Source organism: Alligator mississippiensis, chromosome 10, assembly GCF_030867095.1.
Source record: "Alligator mississippiensis isolate rAllMis1 chromosome 10, rAllMis1, whole genome shotgun sequence".
Lineage (NCBI taxonomy): Eukaryota > Metazoa > Chordata > Crocodylia > Alligatoridae > Alligator > Alligator mississippiensis.
In genome coordinates, this window is record NC_081833.1 from 42,964,762 (window position 1) to 42,983,029 (window position 18,268).

Genomic DNA, 18,268 nt, shown 5'->3' on the forward strand with positions numbered 1-18,268 from the left:
TTTTCAGTTCTTTTGTGAGTTGATGTATATTTTGAAAGAAAATGTCTTTTGGGCACATGTACAACATTTCCATTGCTATAAGGATGTGAAAAGCATTTTTCCTGTGCTGTTCAGTACTGGGGAAACCTCAGCTGGTAGGTATCCTTTGCCCAATTTGAGGTGCCGTATTTTAAGAAAGATGTAGAAAAACTAAAGATCAGAAGACAACACACAGAGTGATCAGAGATTTAGGAAATGTTGAAACACGTGGAGGTTTTCGAAAGTGAGAACGTAAATCTTCAAGTATGTAGGATGGGTTGAGAAGTAGTTGGCTTAATTAAAAAAGGAGAAACTTAGGGTTATAGGAAAACCTTTCTTACTGTGGGAACAAATAAATCCTGACATTGGTTACCTACAGAGTAGAATTCCAATCCATGGAGGTTTTTAAGAACAGGCTGACAAACTTCCCTGAGGGATGGTGTACAAATACTCAATTTTGCCTAGGAGCACATGGATGAACTAGATGATCTTTGAGGTCTAGTTGCACATTTATGATGAGCTGGAGATGTATGGGAAGTCACAGTCTTCTTTGGAGGCAGTAAGAAGTATTGCAGAATAATATTTTACAACATGTTTACAAATACAATATCACAGCAAAGTTAGTTAATATATTCCTTCTGAGGCAATAGTCATGAGCATTGGTAATTTAAAATGTTATCCCAAGAAGTTATTTTTCTCAGCCTGTGAGAGTCTAATTTTCTCCTTAGGAACAGTCCTTAGATGCATTTATTTTTTGTATCTTTTCAAGAAGACAAAGCAGTATATGGCAAGTTTTAGCTATTAAAACTACACAAGTGAATACACTGGATTGTTACAGCTATATGGAAGGAAAATGAGCAGTTGAATGTATCTGCATATATTTACAGCAGGTTGTCTTAATATGCCATGCACTTGACTAGTTTAGCATTCGGAACAGACAACACTGAGATCACACTGATCACTAAAAGTGGTACTAGCCTATGTAGGTCATAGCAGAATTCTGTTCCTTTCTTTGAAATACCAGCGACCCTTAATAACAAATGTATTTTTCAGGCACCAGTATGTAGTACTGTAACACTTTCTAGAAATGTAATCCTTTCTTTTATGTCAAAAGATAATTATTTGCAAATATAATGCTTTTTAAAATTTCCTACGTCTCATTTCCCATCTGGTCTCAACCCTCTGACACATTTTCTGCAACAATTTGATGCATAAGCTTTTTTTCTATATTGGAAAGGATTTTCTGGAATAGTTATACTAGCAATTCTCTTATTAAAGATGCAGCTTATATTGTTAAAAGAAAATACTTTAATGGGTATATTAGTGTGTTTGTGACTTTTACTAGATTAACTGTTTGTCGGTGATAATTTCTCTCCTGCCCCTCTTTACATTCGTAATGGAATGGTTTGCTTTGCTAACCAAACTTTTAAGTGTGGACCAAGCTATAGAGGACTTTAAGTTAAGGAATGAACAATAGGAAATCTGAAGAGCAAGAGCCTGTTCTTAGTATAGGGGAATGGAAAAAATCCCACAACTGAACTTTGTTTCTCAACTGAACATTTTTCAGTCAACTTGGTGCCATCAGCAAGGTTTTGCTATGCAGCTGACTTTCCTTAATAAACTTTAGGAAATGTTGTCATTTCATTATTAGTCTGTCTCCTTCCTTCATAAAGAAAATGAAATGTTAGTGTTCTCCTCGTTAATTTATTAGCATTGAGGCTGAGAACAAGTCGCATAAAGAATAAAATTCATCAGAATGTCAGTGCTAAAAAATTAATAGTTCAGTCAGACCACTAGTCTGTCTTGTTTCTTTTCCTAATAACTTTACTATTTCAATATTTTAGTTACCATCGTTGTGAGTTCAAGATTCCACTGGCCATTAAGCGAGGTGAGTAGCTTATCCTTATACTTTATATGGTTGTATCATAAAATACAAAAACAGAAAGAGGACCAATTTTCTCTTCAAATGCAGTTTTAAACTGCAGAAGTTGTTAGTGCTGAAGATAGAACTGTGTGAAACCTTCTGAACAGAGAAATGTAGTAAGTTTAGAAAAGAAACATTAAAGGTTTAACTTTTATAGTCAGTTCATTAATAAAATTGAAGTAACGGTTTCTTTATTCTTAGAACATGGGTGTGTGCGCTACAACACACACTGATTTCCTGGAGAACTGCTCCATAGAAATTGGGTTGCTCATTAAAGTTGTAGAATGGCATGGTGAACCTGAGCATATTTTTCCAGGTACCTTTTTGGTATTGATTTCATGGTGCCATATAGAACTTTTCTTCTCCTTACTCCTTAACTGATCCCCCGGAAAGGCTACTTTTGATTAAACTGGGTGTGTCTGCATGAAAACTTTACTGTGCAGTTGACTAATTAGCTGCACAGTAAACATCTCAGCATCTACACATGCATCCCTTTTAGGCTGGAGTAAACTAATTTACTCTGCAGCAGGATAGTACGTGTAAATACTGCGAAGTAAAAAACTCCGCAGCAGCCTACATGTAGATGCTGGAGGGACAGGCTGTGGCCCAAGGGTGCTTTTGTGCAGGGTCAGCCTGTACAACTGCTTCATGCCCCAGCCAGCCCCTCCGCAGTGAGCTGAGCCAGGGAGAGCTGCCCTTGGTTGGCAGGCTGATCCCCAGGGCCCCCTGGTAGCCAGGGCTGCTCTGATCTGGCTCTGCATGCTGCTCATGTATAAACTCCAGAGTTGATTGCTCCAAAGGTGATTGCTCCTGGGCACACTGAAGCTGGCATGTAGACTTGGCCACTGACAGTTAGTCTGTATAAGTATGAGTGTGAACCTCCACTAAGTGGAGTATGTTTTTCCCTAACAGATACTTGGAAATTTCCAGACTCAGAAAAAAGGATAGATCTCTGCTTCCTAAATTTCTTGTTCCATGTTGGCCCTGACTTAGTAGTTATTTAACTGTGCATCTCACTGTAAGTGTATGTACAGTCTCGTTAACAGGCAGGGATGTTTGCTTGCATGCTTAAGTATTCCTTGATTAAGACCAAAAAGGGGCTTTTGTGATCATGTTTTAACAAACAACTTCCTGCCTTGTCCTTCTGTTTTACCTGTGGCAAGTTAGTGTTCTTGATGTGTTCAGCCATTGTAGCCTGTGGATAAGAGTTGCTAATGCAGTTTTAAGAATACGTTAGACAAATACTTGTCTAGGATACATAGATAAAGATGATTCTGCCTTGAGAAGTAGGTTAGATTAAATGACTTCCTGAGGTCCCTTCCAGCTCTTTTTCTGTGTCGTCTGACACAAAAACAAGCATGTGCTTATGCATCTTTCTGCATTGGGGTTTTAATATTGGAAAAGGATGCAGGATGCTGGTTAAACTGCTGCCCAAGATCTCTTTCACTGTCCCTTGATTATCTCTGTTAAAAGTGCTCTTCTTCATAAACCTTGGTACTTTCACTGAAGACCAGGGATCCTGGTTTTCTGTGATTAAAAAAAAATCCCCAATTTTCAAGCTAAAAAAATAATCCCAAATCCACATTTTTCCATGATCAAAATGAAACACCACTGTGTGTGTATGTGTGTGTATTATTCATGTTTCATTTTAATCATGGAAAAATTGGATTTTGGGTTACTATTTTAAATCCAAAAATTGGGGATTTTTTTTTATCAGAGAAAACCAGAATCCCTGCTGAAGACATAGCGAGAAGAGGGAATAAATCAGGGAAAAGAAATAAAGTTTGTCTGCATATATATAGATATTTATTATAAGTGAACATTAGATTTTTGAGTCTGGTCAAGAGAACAGACAGTAAAACCCTTTACTTTCTGTTTTTAAAATTTCCCTAAGACTTTTATGCAATATTTTGAACACTCCCATTTCTAGTGATATTTTTAATTCAGTCCAAGTAGTTCCATTAACTAATATTGAATTTATAATTGCTTTGATCTCCCCAATCCCTGCCTACCACACTGAAGTTTGAAAGCAAGCACTGATAGTATGAAACCAATTGAAAAGTCTGTCTCTTTTCCATCTGGCCACCACGTGCCTTGGAATTCTACCATTAACACTCAGCGGTCCCAATGAGACAACTCCTTAGTGTCTGGTAGGCATGTTGCTTAAACAGCAGACCCACCCACATAAGGAAGAGCTTTCTGTTTGTTTTTTTTTTAATGAGTAGCAAATGTAATTGAGCTTTCCACTAAATTTAAAGAACACTTGCAGTTTTTGGCATCCCTTAGCTTCACTTCCTCTCCATTGCTCTGGAGAAGATATTTTTCATTTTCACAATTACCCTGAGGGAGATAAATGTACCCAGAGCCTGGGGAAATTTCCAGCAGACAATTCAGACACCCAGATTTTCTCGCACTGTAATCCCATATGTGGTAGTATCCTTCCACGCTCCCTGATGATTTGTTTTTTGGGAGGAAACAAGGATTGACATTCTCAGAGTTTTTGCTTTCTCTGCCCTTTAGAGAATAGTATCTTTTATCAGTTTCCATATTTTCCCTGATCACATGGCAAGTGAAGTCAACCTAGAAAACAGCTATTGGCTTCTGTGTTCATCCATTCTGGGGGCCTGGTAAAATAGAATCTACTATTTTTGGAGAGATTGAGCCAGATATGAGAGCTTTCATTTTCAGTACACTGCTCAGTCTGCAAGAGCACTTGTTATGAGGGTCAGTTTATTCCTGATGCTAGGCCTCTTATCTGGCACTGTGTACAGTTTTGATGCATCTGTTCTGTACATCGAGAAGGAAGTATTCTATTATCTTAGATCTTTATATCCCAACTTGCAGCTTGCTTGCTTCTTTTTTTTAATAGACATAAGTGGGGAAGAAAAAATCTCTGGTATAAACAGGGAGTATGCAGATGTCAAACTGACACTATCTGAAAAAGTTTTGAAATGCACAGAAGAGTCTTCTTTATGTATCTTCCACAGATAATGCTGACTCTCGGACTGAAACATGCACAACGTACAGCAAGGTGAGTCTTCACAAAACCAAATACAACAATTCTCGGTATAAACCACCTAGATGGTGCATGCTGCAGTAGTATAACAGTGGTATACAAAGACTACTTCTTTTAAAAGAAGGCAATTTAAAATCCCGTCTTCCCCCTGGCATCATACTAAATTTTACATGAATTATACATTTTTTCAGTTAACATTTTTTTCAATTTTTAACTTTTTACTTGTGTTTTAAAAACAAGCAAGATGAACAATTTAAGTGGAAAAATCTTCAGTGGTTTGGTTCCACAGCCTTTACCAGCCCACGTCCAAGCAAAATTAGTGGCACTCACTTAACTGTTGGAGGCTGAACAGTGCACTAACACTCTTATAACATTTTTATTTCCTATCCACTTAAAGAATCAGTTCAGGCCTGTGAGGGGAACTCAGTGATTGTATGGGACTTCCAGTCACTACAACAGTACAAAATATTTACAGAACTCAAGACAGTCATCCTCAGGCTGTAGTTTCATAGACATTTTAGATCATCCTCATTCTAGAAAAGGATTTGTTCTAGTGGGACTGCCATGGCAGGGTCCTACAGGAGGGCCGTGATCTCCTTAAGGCCTCCTCTCCGTGCCAAGTTGGCCCAAGGGCACCCTCTATTTCTCGCCCACCACGTCTTTGATGGTTTAAATCAGTTGGGAGGCTGCCTCACGTCTTCTTGGACACAGTCTGTTGTACCCTCTGGTTCTATAGACTCCTGGACCCCTCGTGGGTCTTGTCTTGCAAACGGGTGCTTCGGAGCCTTATGGGCTATGCGTGGCTCCAACCACCCCTTATACCACGCCCCAAGCCTCGCAGTTGGAATGAACGTTGGACTGTCGCTATCTCTCTCTCTAATATACACTGCCGCCTCCTCCTGGGGCTCTCCTCACCCTCTCTCGGGGCCTTCTCTGCGCCGTCGCCCTCTCTCGGGGCCTCAACACACCCGTACTGGGGCTTCTCAATAATGCCCCCTCCTGGTGCTCGCAACGCCCACACTGGGCTTCTCGATAATGTTGCCCCGTCTGGGGCTCGCCGTGCCCAACTTGGGCTTCTTAAAAGGCTGCCCCCTCTTTGGGGCTTGCTGTGCCCAACTTGGGCTTCTTAAAAGGCTGCCCCCCTCCTGGGGGCTCTCCGTGCCCACACTTGGGCTTTTCAATGTTGCCCCCTTCCTGGGGCTCTCTGTGCCCACACTTGGGCTTCTCAATGTTGCCCCCTTCCTGGGGCTCTCCACGACCACACTTGGGCTCCTCAAAAGTGCCCCTCTCTAGGGCTCGCCATGCCCACGCTAGGGCTTCTCAAAAGTGCCCCTCTCTAGGGCTGGGGTCTATGCACCCCGTAAGCTGCACCCTTATTGGCGCTGGGGCCCCCCACGCTGCTGTGGGTCCCCTATGAGGCCTCCTCCAACCCCTAATAGCCTCACCCAAACCACTGGTGTAATACATAACAACCAAGCAAACTCGAGCCTCTTGGCTATAACTTAACCCAAAGCCGCCTGGCTAAACCACGTTGCACAAACGCCCTAGAGCTGCCATCCATAACTCTGCTTAAGTGGTATCTGCGGGTCTCACTGCTTCTCGCATCATGGCTGAGGGAGCTCCTGCCTCTCTGGCTGCTGGCAGGGAACTGCCAGCCTGGCCTCAGCCCTGGGCTTTATAAGAGCTGGGCCTTGCCCCTTACAGCCGGCTGACCACTGTCAGGTGTGGGTCATTTGCTGCCTCCAGTTGCCCTGGCAACCCGCAGGTGGGCTCTTATTCCCTGCTAGGGCTCTTTTCCCCAGCAGTTTCCCTTCTCTAGGAGCAGGGCACCTCAGTGCTGTGCGACAGGGACACTTTGCACTGTTGACTGTAGGAGAACAGCAGACCATCACCTTTGGTGCTTAATGCTTCACTGCATTGTTAGACCTTTCCCTTTTTTTTTTTTTAAGTGATCGCACCAAATGAATGGTACTGGAAATTCCCAAATAGACAAACCATGCATCTGTTATGCTAATGTCCAACACTTGCATTTAGAAACAACCAAAAGTTTTTGAGAGTGAGAAAGGAAACGCTTTGTAAGAGAGAGACTCCCCTATGGGAAACTTCAGATACCTCTATCTCTGAAATAATGCTTGCAGAGTTTAAAGCCACATGTTGTTCTCTCAGTGATTTTCTGTTTGGGACAGGAAGTAGAATTTAACCCATAGGAAGGTACAGAAAGTCTCGGCTGGAGTTTTCACTTGTGTGACTAGTTTTATTCTAACAGCTTTTAAATATTGCAGTGGGACAGTATTCAGGACCTTCTTGGGCACCCGGTGGAGAAGCCAGTGGTGCTTCACAGGTAATACATTTCTTTTTTTGATGCTCTGTACGTTTGTCAGGACACAAGCTGGGGACACTTTTGCCACAAATAGAATACTAGCAATGTGGTAGCAGTTATCCAGAGGGAGTGGGGATTTTACCATCTCAGTGCATGGGTACAAAACAATGGCTCTGGAGTAATTTATCTTGGATTTTATTCCATAGTAAAAGCTCTGCAGTAAGGAGCGACAAAAACCAGCTTTCCCCAAGCTTGCTGACTGTAATAGGTGCTATTATGGCTCCTGGCCACTAAGTGGTGGGGAGCTGGTTTGCTTTAAGCAAGCAGCTACCCCTTGATGAAATTTATAAGGAGAGTATGTGTAAAATACATTCCTTGCAGTATTTTTCCTACGTAGTAAACTTTGCCAAGGGGTAACTTGACCCTGCGTTTGTGTGACTTACTATGTAATGGGGCAGTGCGCTGGGTCCACTCCACTTTTATTATGTAGGCTAGTCAGTTTACTACATAAACAACTCACTACAATTTATCACATGCTTAGTACCAATCAGTGTTGTGTGTCCATACCTTTTTGCTGCTGAAGTATCCATTCTGCTGCCTCTATCTAGAAATTGTTGAAATTCTGCACAAGCCTGATCTCTGCAATGGAGAGAGCTATGAAAATGTAATTGATACAATATACGGCTGTGGTTTGCATAGTATCCAAGATTACTTAGATTCTAGTTGTATCTGAAGGCCATAATTAAAATCAGCACCATCTTGTATAAATCTCTGTGTAAGCATCCAGGAAGGCAGTAAAGAGCCTGAAAGATCTCATAAGCTAGCTTACTCATGATTGTAAATACATGAAAGCTTATTGCAAAAGGGCCCTTTCCCATCAGGTTCTGAAATGTGTTCATTTTTACATATTCTGTTTCTGAAAGAACATGGAAATAGTCAGCTAACAATGTTTCTAATGCAGCCAGTATAGTGTAATTAATGTTCCAATGACAAGACAAAATAACTTAGATTTCAGGTTTATAATACTTATTTACTGTAAAATTTAGGAAGGCTCTATTTAAACTAGGACAGCTGTTAACTTTAGTCACTTCCCCTGTTACAATTAGTTTAGTTAAACTTCAGTCCTGTCTCTCTGGTATAAAATGAGTGATAGATATAGGGAATTAATAATGGCCTACTGACTTTTCATGTCCATTGTCCACTGGCTCAAATCTAATATGAATGGCATTACCATTGGATTGTAGTTTGATTCCCCATTTAGTCAGAGGCCAGGTCCTAGTGGACAAGTGTCTCCAACACAAATATATAATTGGTGCCCTGATTAGCCCTCTTTCCCAAAGGTTTGAATGGGCATGAAACCAAACCTCTTTTTCTTGCCAGAAGAGGTAGCTCCTCTGTAATATGTTGAAGAACACAGGTCTAGCAGTGTTTTAATATATTCTTTTTCATGTTAGGCCATTTCACAGTATCATAGTAGCTAGGGTCAGGGGGGACCTGAACAGATCATCTAGCCTGACCCCCTGCCACAGGCAGAAATGAATGCTGGGTTCACAAGACCCCAGACAGGTGATTGTCCAACCTCGTCTTGAATATGCCCAAGGTAGGGGCAATGACCACTTCCCTGGGAAGTTGGTTCCAGATTTTGGCCACCCTAACTGTAAAATATTGCCTTCTGATCTCCACCCTAAACCTATTCTCCTTCAGCTTATGACCATTGTTCCTTGTGGTTTCTGTGGTTAAAGCAGGAGTCTCCTCTCCACAGGGCTGTGATACTGCATTTGTTTGCAGAACAGTAGTTAAGCAAAGGTTGCTATCGACCTGGTAGATGGGGGAGGGAGAGAGGGGGAACTCTTCTAGAGAGTTCAGAAATACTTAACTATGACCCTGTCTTTACCAATCTTACACTATTACTGTTAAGCATTGGATTTTAAAACTGCTGTGGTCCAAGTTTCTGTTATTTTATTCCGGTTTTATTTTAGAGAAATCACCAGAACTGTAGCAAGGTACATTTGGGGTGAAGCATTACTAAATCAAACCTTTTATTTTCAATTTGGGCTGCTAAGCAGAGTGCAACCCCAGCTTGCTTTCATAAAGCACTTCTGCACTCATATGTGCAACTAAAGAAATTTGCCAGTTACAGACGAAGCTAAAATGTAATAAGAAGGTACATCGGGACGAAGCTGTGGCCAGAAATCAGTCTTAAATATGCTGGAACTACAGCATGAAGCCATATGATTTACTTTTTCCAGAGTTTGTGTTATCTAAAATCTGTTGCAGTCTGTGAGTCTTGATTGTGACTTCAAAGGACTTTGGCCTGTTCCTGTTGGCTAGGGACAGAAGTTATACATAAATTGGTTTAAGTGTTCAGAAACTGGTTTAAACCTGTAACAGAACAGAAGTTCAGTACACATAAACCACTTTCAAAATGGCCAAAACTGGTGTAAGATAAACCTGGTTGGATGTAGGATCAGACTGAACTATTTAGGTCAAACCAGTTTATGGAGCTTTTGTCCCAGATCCCTTACTGGTTCAAGTTAACTTGCAGTCCCCCAGCATCCCAGGATGCTTTGCAGCCCTGGGCTATGTTGTCTGGTCCAGTGCATCAGGAACTGCCTCACCCCTCTGCTCGCCCCTCAGCCTGCTTTCTACCTGGATGCATCAGCCCATGGGGTGGGGACAGAACAGACCCCCAGACCACCCTTGTCAGGGTCTACACAGCACATGGAGGGGAGGAAAGCCACTGTGGTGGAGGCTTTTCAACCCTTGACAGCACTCTTCCCTCCCCACTCCAAGTTGCTAATTGCTTCAACCGCTGCCACTGGAAGGAAAGAAGAGTCCTCCCAGCTGGGTGCCTGCATGTGCAGCAAAGCTTGGGGGCATGGGGAAGTCCTTGCCTTGGGAGGGCAGCCCCAGGGAGCTGAGGGGAATTCTTCCCCTCCCAAACCCCATAGCTGCTTTCCTTATCCCTTGCGAGTCCCAGGCCGCCTCAGGGAACAGATGGAAATTTTGCTTCTCCACTGCCAGTTTTACCTCAGCAGCTGTGAGTCTGAAGCAAAACTAGTTGCAGGTGGTGGAAGAATTTCCCTCTGCCCCCTGAGGCTGCCTAAGACTCACAGCAGCTAAGGCAAGCAGCTCTGGGGTTTGGGAAGGGAAACATTCCCCTCGGCTCCCTGGCGTTGCCCCAGGCTGGGGTGGGGGGAAGTCCCCGAAAGGCGGGGGCTCCCTGATGCCCCCATGCTGGGTTAGACGGACAGACACATGGCTGAGAGAACTCCTCTCTCTCTCTCTCCTGTGGCAGTGGCTGAAGCAGACAGCTACTGGGAAGGGGGAGGGGGGAATTCCCCAAGGTGGGCCAGCACCTGGCCAGGGGGCTCCTTATTCCCCTGTTGGGGGGTGTCCTAGGGACCCAGCTGGAGACGCTTCGTTGGGTTGGCAGTGGCCAGCAGGCTGGGAGACATGCTGTAGTGCCCCTAGCCTTCTGGCCTCCTCCTGCCTTTCCCAATTGAAAACTGAATGTCAGTTCCGTTGGTATCAGTTCAACCTATGCAGCTTAGAGAAAGCCGCCTAGAGTGAATCGATTCTGACTTGGCCTTTTTGACTGTGTCTATTTAGCCATAATAACAAGTGCTGTAGTAGGGGCTTTGTTTTCTGGGTTTTTTTGTTTATTTTTAAATGGGCATTCTTTTTTGCACAGCTTAAATGTTAGGGTTCTTCTCTGCTTTTTTATGAAGCAGAGATATGAACATAAAGCAGCATTAAATTTTGAAATGCACTCATATTTAGAGCAGTGGTTCAAGCGTGCATGCTTACTTTGATTAGATTGTAACATACCATCAGCAGAACAGCATGTTAATCCCACATTTTCAGTTTCAATTTTAGGAAAACTAGCTTTTCCCCCAAATATAAGTTGATTACTGTGAATTACCTTGGATTGCAGTTTCCCTTAAAATTCCACAGGACAATTAAGTATTCAGGAAAAAACCCTTAAGATTAGAAGATGCACTAAAACTACTAGTGGCGGGGGGGAGGGCGGCTTCTGCTGCTGCTTGCATCCTGGGAGGGCACAGGTGGGGCGTGTGCCTCCCAGATCTGGGCAGGGTGGGCTGTGTAGGGCTCTTCTCAGCAGGGGCTAGGCTCAGAGTGGGCACCAGCAGCGCTGGGATGTTGTTGCATCCACCCTAAATTTCACTACCAGCCGCATGGCACAGCCCCAGCTTAATGCCTCACCTGAACCCATGCGTCAGGAAGAGCCAGGGCTGAGCTGGGTGGCTGGCAGTGGTGGCACTGGGAGTGGAGCGGTGGTGAAATTTGGGGTGGATGCAGCGTCCTCCCAGTGCTGAAGAGCCATGCACAGCCTAGCAGAGGCTTCTGGTCTGGTGACCCTGGGACTGTTCCCCACCTCCCTCTGCCGGAGAGGGAAACTCGGCTAAGAACAGGGAGAACCATGAACAATCACCCCTGGGCTGGTTCCTCCTGAGTCCTGCGGTCCTGGCAGTGCAGCTGAGAACCATGTGGTATGGAAGTGGCCAGCTGGGGGGTGGGGTGGGTAGAAGTGGTGGCAGCAGAAGGAAGGAAAGCTGGGGGGAGTGGGGGGTAGGGAAGACGCATGGCAGCGAGCAGGTGGTCATGCATAAATGCAGCGACAGCTGGGCAGGAGTGTGGGGCCTATGCCGATGCCCCAGGGCCAGGACTAGTGGGGACCGAGGTGGGGTAGCAGAAGTGCAGGGCTCAGCATGGCAGGGGCTGTATGGAGCTGGGCCAGGCTGCACCAGCAGGGAGAAGGGGGAGTTACCTCAGCTCCATAGAGCTCCTGCCAGCCCTCCTGCCATCCCGGCCTGGGCCCCCACCAACCCTGACCCTGGGGCATTGGCATGGGCCCTGCACTCCTACCCAGCCGTCACTACATTCATGCCTGCCCACCTGCTTGCTGCCACACAGCTTGCTGCTGCTGCTGCTACCACCATTTCCCCACTTTCCTGCCCACCACTGCCGCTTCTCCCCCACCCCACTGGCTGCTCCCACACCATGTGGTTCAAAGCTGCATCGACAGGCACAGGACTCGGCAGGAGCCAAGAATCACAGCCCCAGTGATTCCCTGCCGGCTCTGTGTAGTGTTGACCAGGCCGGGCCAGCCCCTGGTGAATGCTGCAGTCTTGGCTGTGCAGCTGGGAACTGCATGATCCCGGAGTGGCGGGCAGGCAGGGGGGGACGGGGAAGTGGCAGCCGTGGGCTGGAAAGTAGGGAAGTGGCAAAAGGGCAGTGATGGCAAATGGGAGGGGGAAGTGGCAGTGAGCAGGAGCTTGGGGCCCATGCCAGTGCCCCAGGGCCAGGAGCAGCAGGAGCGCAGAGCCCGTGCTGGCAGGAGCTTCACGTGCCATGGCGGGGGCTGTGGGCAATAAGGGAAGGGGGTCGGAGTGTGTGTGGGCATGTTTGTAGGTTGAATCCCACACACCCCCCACCATACACATGTACCTATACCCCCCCTTGCACTGCCATACTCTCCCCCCCAGCCACCGTCCCCCTCCACACACGCTACAACCCTTCTTAGCCACTCTCCCCTCCACATACAGCCCCCCAGAAACCCCATACTTACCCACACTCCACATATCCACACACATACCCACATGCTCCCACACCCTCCTCTACACCCCACATTACCACACACCCACAGCCCCCCACAAATCTATGCCCCCCATAATATACAAGAGTAAGACTTCATTTTAGGCTATTGTACAATCACCTCTATGAACACCACACAAATGCATGTAAATCAGGACAAAAATAGTTTTTGAAATCAAATTAATGTTGTGGTAGAGGTTTGATTTTTTTTTTTATTTATTTATTTTTTTTAGCATATAATTTGTTATTTTTCTGGTTCCAAGATGGCAAACCCCCTGGCTGAAAGGAGTACTTCCAGGGACAAGGGGAGGGACTACTGGTGGCAAAGGTTAGGGATTAGGGGGTGTGACTTCCCATCCCAAAATGGTGACCAGGGGGTGGGGCTACCCATGCATCTTTCGACAGCTTGCCAAAACTTGTTCAGCGGCCCTCCAGCCAAAATCATTGCCTGCCGCTGCTCTAGGTACTCAGAGTCCTCTGTTGCATTAAATGAAGAGCAGCTTTGGGGGAGTGAGTCATTTGGAATCCACAGGCAGTGTAGCAAAATATAAATAAATGTGATCCCTCTCATTTTAACTCATTTTGCATGATATTTTGCCATGTACTCATGGATGATTATTATTTCTTATAGACCTTTTTTTTAATTAAGGTCATCCTCTCCAAACAACACCAACCCATTTGGATCAACGTTTTGCTTTGGACTGCAACGAATGATTTTTGAGGTTAGGAAAACTTTCATCTTCATTTGGGCAGCAGAAAATGGTGTGGTGTTTGCTTCTTTTTCCTTTTAATGCACTCTTTCTGCTTTTCCACACTGCAAAAGCTAGCATTCAAGAATGGTTATATTATCAAGGAGCTTAAGAGAAGTGAGATCCCCAGATCTGAATCTTTTTTTTATGTGCCAGAACTGGTAATTCAAGCTTGTCATCAGTGACTTGTACTATTAGGAGACATGCTTACTGATTTTTCTAAATGCTTGTGGATGGATGGGAGGAATGTTTGTGTTATGACAACCACTGAAGCCTGAAAGTATAGAAATAAATATATATATAATTTTTGAATTCCAGCTGTTCTATTTTTTTAATATTCTTTTATTATTGTGAGGTACGCAGGTTGTAGCCATATTGGTCTATAGGAAAAAGCAATCAGGACTCATAGTAGAAAGGGTGTCTTTTATTAGACCAACAAGATTTTTGAAAAAATCTTGTTGGTCTAATAAAAGATATCCTTTCTACTACAAGTCCTTTTTGCCTTATTGTTTTATTATTTATTTCAGGGAAATAAATTTTCTATTTGTGTCACTGCTAGTTTTTCTGAAATCCCCTTTGAGATGTGTGACATTTTTTTAAAGCAAAACTTCTGTTTTTCCCTGCCACCCTTTTGCAGGTGATGCAAAATAATCACATAGCATCTGTTACTCTGTATGGCCCTGCCAGGCCCACCAGCCAGTTGAGACCTTCGGACCTTCCCCAGTGAGCATCCCCTTCAAAACCCGCTAATCTAAATGCTACAAAATTAGTACAGTGTGCCTTGATTTGCTGCCACTTATAATATGGAAAGCACGGTATGATTTTTTTCCAAAAACAACCTTCCCACCAATGCATGGTGTGGAGGAGAAATTCTCTCAACCCTTCATCATGAGGAATGGAACTAGTGGTGGACGAATGCAGTTAGGTGCCTGCGTCATCATCTTATTCCTCTTGGTTGTCCTCACCCTGTGCAGCACAGGCATGAAGAGACTATGTATCCTTCCTGAACTGGCAGAAGGGAGAGGTGGAAGAGGAGGCACATAATGACCGCAAGAGTTAGAAGCACAAACTTTCTGAGCCTTGGAGCATCTAGAAGCAGATACTGATTTTAGTCTGTGTTTATGTTACTGTATTGATGTGGTGGTCACACTTTAAGAAAACAAGTATGTATACAATATATATATATAAACAAATCGGTATATCTGTGACTAAGGACATTGTACCAAGTGTGACAAAGGTGTGTATATATGTCCATGATTTCAGGCACCACATCTTTGTATAACTTTAAAACAAGCAAGTAGCATGTGCAGAATACTTGGTTGTAACATTTGCACTACATACACTTTAATTACTTGATAAATGTTTATCTTCACTGAGGAGCATCTGTGTACGACGTGAGTGGGGTGTAATGGTTATTTAATGTACGCTGCACACAGCTTATTTATACTGTGGATCAAATAATCCACCTTCCTGCACTAATACTTGACATGCTGAAGCATTTGTTTTCTTGCCATGCCTGGTTTACTAAATTTTTTTTTCATGTGCAGTTTTCTTTAAAAAAATTTCTGGAAGAGAAGGGTATTCCTATGAATGGAAATGTTTTACTTTAAGGGGTTTGATACCATTTTTTTCTTTATGCTGAAATATTAAAAAAAAAATAAGTTGCCTCATCTATGTTTGCTCCAAACTCCTTCTCTCCCCTCCTTTTTCCTTGGGGAATTTGTCATGTGTGTATATATAGTATATTGAAAAATAATTCCCTTGCTCCTTCAATACCAAGAAACCTTTTTCCATAATGTCTGATGTATAATTTTTATTTAATGCCAAAGGTTTAGCCAAAGACATCCTCACTGTAGGTTCACCATTTCTGTACATATACTCTAACTGCACACCCTGCCCCCAGGTAAACAGATAGAGGTTTTTTTTTAGTCAGGAGATGCTGCTCGCTGCGTGTTATCTGAAGTGGATACTTTGGATTTCTAGTTCTTTTACCTGTTTTATCTGGGTAGAATAGATGGTCTGTCTTTGCAATATTAACCCTTTTTAAAAAATGGAAAAGAGAAATGTATAATTTTATCCCATTTTTAATATTTTGGTGTAGCAACTTGTGATACATAGACAATGATTTTGTGAGTTTTACTATGTGTGTACAGATTTTGTAAATATGACATTTTTGTAATTCTAACTCCATGTACAGTGTAATCCTGTATAGTTTATCAATGAGTGAGAGATAGGAAATCAAATGTTATCTCATGTTTTGGATCCTGGACCAGTAGCAGGGATACATGTGTTGTGTGTACAATACTCTTTTGCCATTTAGTCTTCCTGTATACTGTGATATTCTAGACTGTTTTAATTAAAACAAAAATGTCCCATTGGGAATCTAACTTAATTGATAAGGAAAAAGTTACTGTTTACCTTTATTTCCTAGGTGTTACTCCTGTTGAATTCCTGTTCAGTCTGTGTGGTTTCCTGTGATCATTGCTTGCTAAGAATTCTATGCCTCAATCTATTTCTTTATATCCTTTATAATTTTAATCTTGTTTTACCTAACCCTCCTGCAAATGTAAATGGAATGCATAATGAGCATGTATACTGAAAGGCAAATAAAATGAAACTCAGTTACTGTTTTGCGCTAAATACAGTTGCTGGGTGTTTTTCGTAATAAAGTTGTAAATTTGTTTTATTTATTTCATATCAGTTATTTTATATGTACAGCATAACTGCCATCTGACAGGTCATATTGCCAGTATTTTTGTTCTAACAGTCAGAACAGCACATCTCTTAATAGACATATAAATACAAAACATCCAATCTGTTTTATAACAGGTATTTGTATGCATAGCATAAACACTTGCATTTCATCTTGTAACAATGCTCTGAGCTAAGAAAAAATTACTTTGAAGCCGTGTAATAAAGAGCCTTCTATGTGTTTGGATATTTTTTTTAAAAGAAAAAGCAATCTTTAGCATTTGTGGCAGTGGTTCTCAACTTCTGAGACTCAAGGTACCTCTCAGAAATTGTCAGGTTTTAGCTTTTACTATGGAAAGAATAATAAGGGAATTCTTATGTTGTAAATAACTCAAAAAGACCACGACAGACCAGAATGTTTTTGATATTATGGCTTTCTAATTGAAATTTTTTTATTTATCTTATGAAATGCGTAGGTGTTTGTACACCTAATGGTATTATAACACCCTGGTTAAGAATCACTGATTCATAGACTTCAAAGTTTTTCTGCAATACATGAAGTTAGAAAGATATACACACAGTACTGAATGCAGCCTCTTTGTTTGTTGCCCCTGTCCTCAAGCTGGGATAACAAGAAAGTACTTAAAACATGCTTAAAATCAGTGTGCATGTATATTCTTGGACCTCTAAATAAAGAACTTAGTCAAGTGGCCTCCAGGATAAAGGAAGGATTTATACATAAGATTCTGGGTTCTTTTTCTCTCTAGTAGTGGCTTGGAAATGGCATTTGAATTAATATACTTCCCTTTGGAATGGATTAATTTCAGAATTCCATTACCATGTGGTGTGTTTATAGAACATTTTAAAGTCTTTGAATGAATTTGTGTCACCCATTCTTGTATGTTACTATGAATAGCAGTAAAACTGTATTGCTTGCTATGAAAGCTTTCTTTACTAAATCGCTTGGAAAACTGACATTTGTTAAAGACTCCAGTTTAAAAGCACAGGGGGGGGAAAACCCACTTATCTACAGAAATAGTACACAGGAGCTATTGCTATGTAAATCTTCTGAACCAGTGACTACTGATTTGGAGAAAGGGGACATAACTAAGCCTAAGAGCAGGGGTTGGGAATTATTTGAACTGATGGGCCACATGGGGAAGTTTTGGTGATCTGTTGTTGGCTGGGTCAGCACCCCCTACCTCCACTACCCCAGTCCTGCAACAGCTCACCCTAAATGGTTTTGCCATGGGGCCTGGCCTCACACTGTCACCACCTGGTAATCCCAGGGTCTCCATGTAGACCAGTCAGCAACCCCTGTGGGCAGGGTTAGCTTGGCTGGGATGGGGCTGTGGACAGGAGGAGAACAGTACCTGGGAGCAGTATGGGTGGGCAGGGGCTGGGGTTGGAATTGTGGGGTGCATACCAGCCTTTGGCTTCTTCACTATTCCTTCCATCCAGAAACAGCACACAGACACATCAACTGCAGGTGCTTCCTCAACCCAAAAGCTGGCATCCCAAGCAGCTAAGCTGAGGTCACTTGGAGCCTCACAACTCCACTGCAGCCAGCAAGGCGCAGGCCTGTCACGGACGTGATGGGTCTGGGCCTTCCTTAGCCAGGACTGTGTGCATGCATCTGGTAGCTGGAGGTTATGACACCTCCTACCCACCTTTCACCAGGAGGATCCTTGCCAGCAGTCCCACCAGGCCTCCCTCACCCTGGCAGAGTGCAGTTTTACTGGTTATGGCCAAGTCCTTGGGCCTCTTCCTTCCCCATAGCCCCAGCCCATACCTCTAACTTTGTCCTGGCATGGAAGCTCAGCAGGGACATGTTCTCCTGCTGGCTGCTGATGCAGTCAGTGCCCCTCTAGCTCAGAGAGGGGGGCATTAACTGGTTTAAAAACAACAGAAATAGGTACAGATGGAGTGAG

At 43.3% G+C, this 18,268-nt stretch overlaps 1 protein-coding gene across 5 annotated transcripts in view; it reads left to right on the forward strand.

Annotated features, from left to right (window-relative positions):
- PHAF1 (phagosome assembly factor 1) overlaps positions 1 to 16,315 on the forward strand; it is a 63,433-nt gene extending 47,118 nt beyond the window's left edge. For 2 of the 5 annotated variants that reach the window (XM_059713736.1, XM_059713735.1), the window contains exons 13-17: positions 1,863 to 1,906; positions 4,930 to 4,973; positions 7,241 to 7,299; positions 13,547 to 13,619; positions 14,284 to 16,315. In XM_059713736.1, the coding sequence (XP_059569719.1) occupies positions 1,863 to 1,906; positions 4,930 to 4,973; positions 7,241 to 7,299; positions 13,547 to 13,619; positions 14,284 to 14,373 (310 nt within the window). In that variant the 3' untranslated portion in view covers positions 14,374 to 16,315. Of the gene's footprint in view, positions 1 to 1,862; positions 1,907 to 4,929; positions 4,974 to 7,224; positions 7,300 to 13,528; positions 13,620 to 14,283 lie in introns of those variants that run through there. The other 3 variants (XM_059713737.1, XM_059713738.1, XM_059713739.1) reach the window with 3 other exon arrangements.
- Positions 16,316 to 18,268: the final 1,953 nt, after the last annotated feature.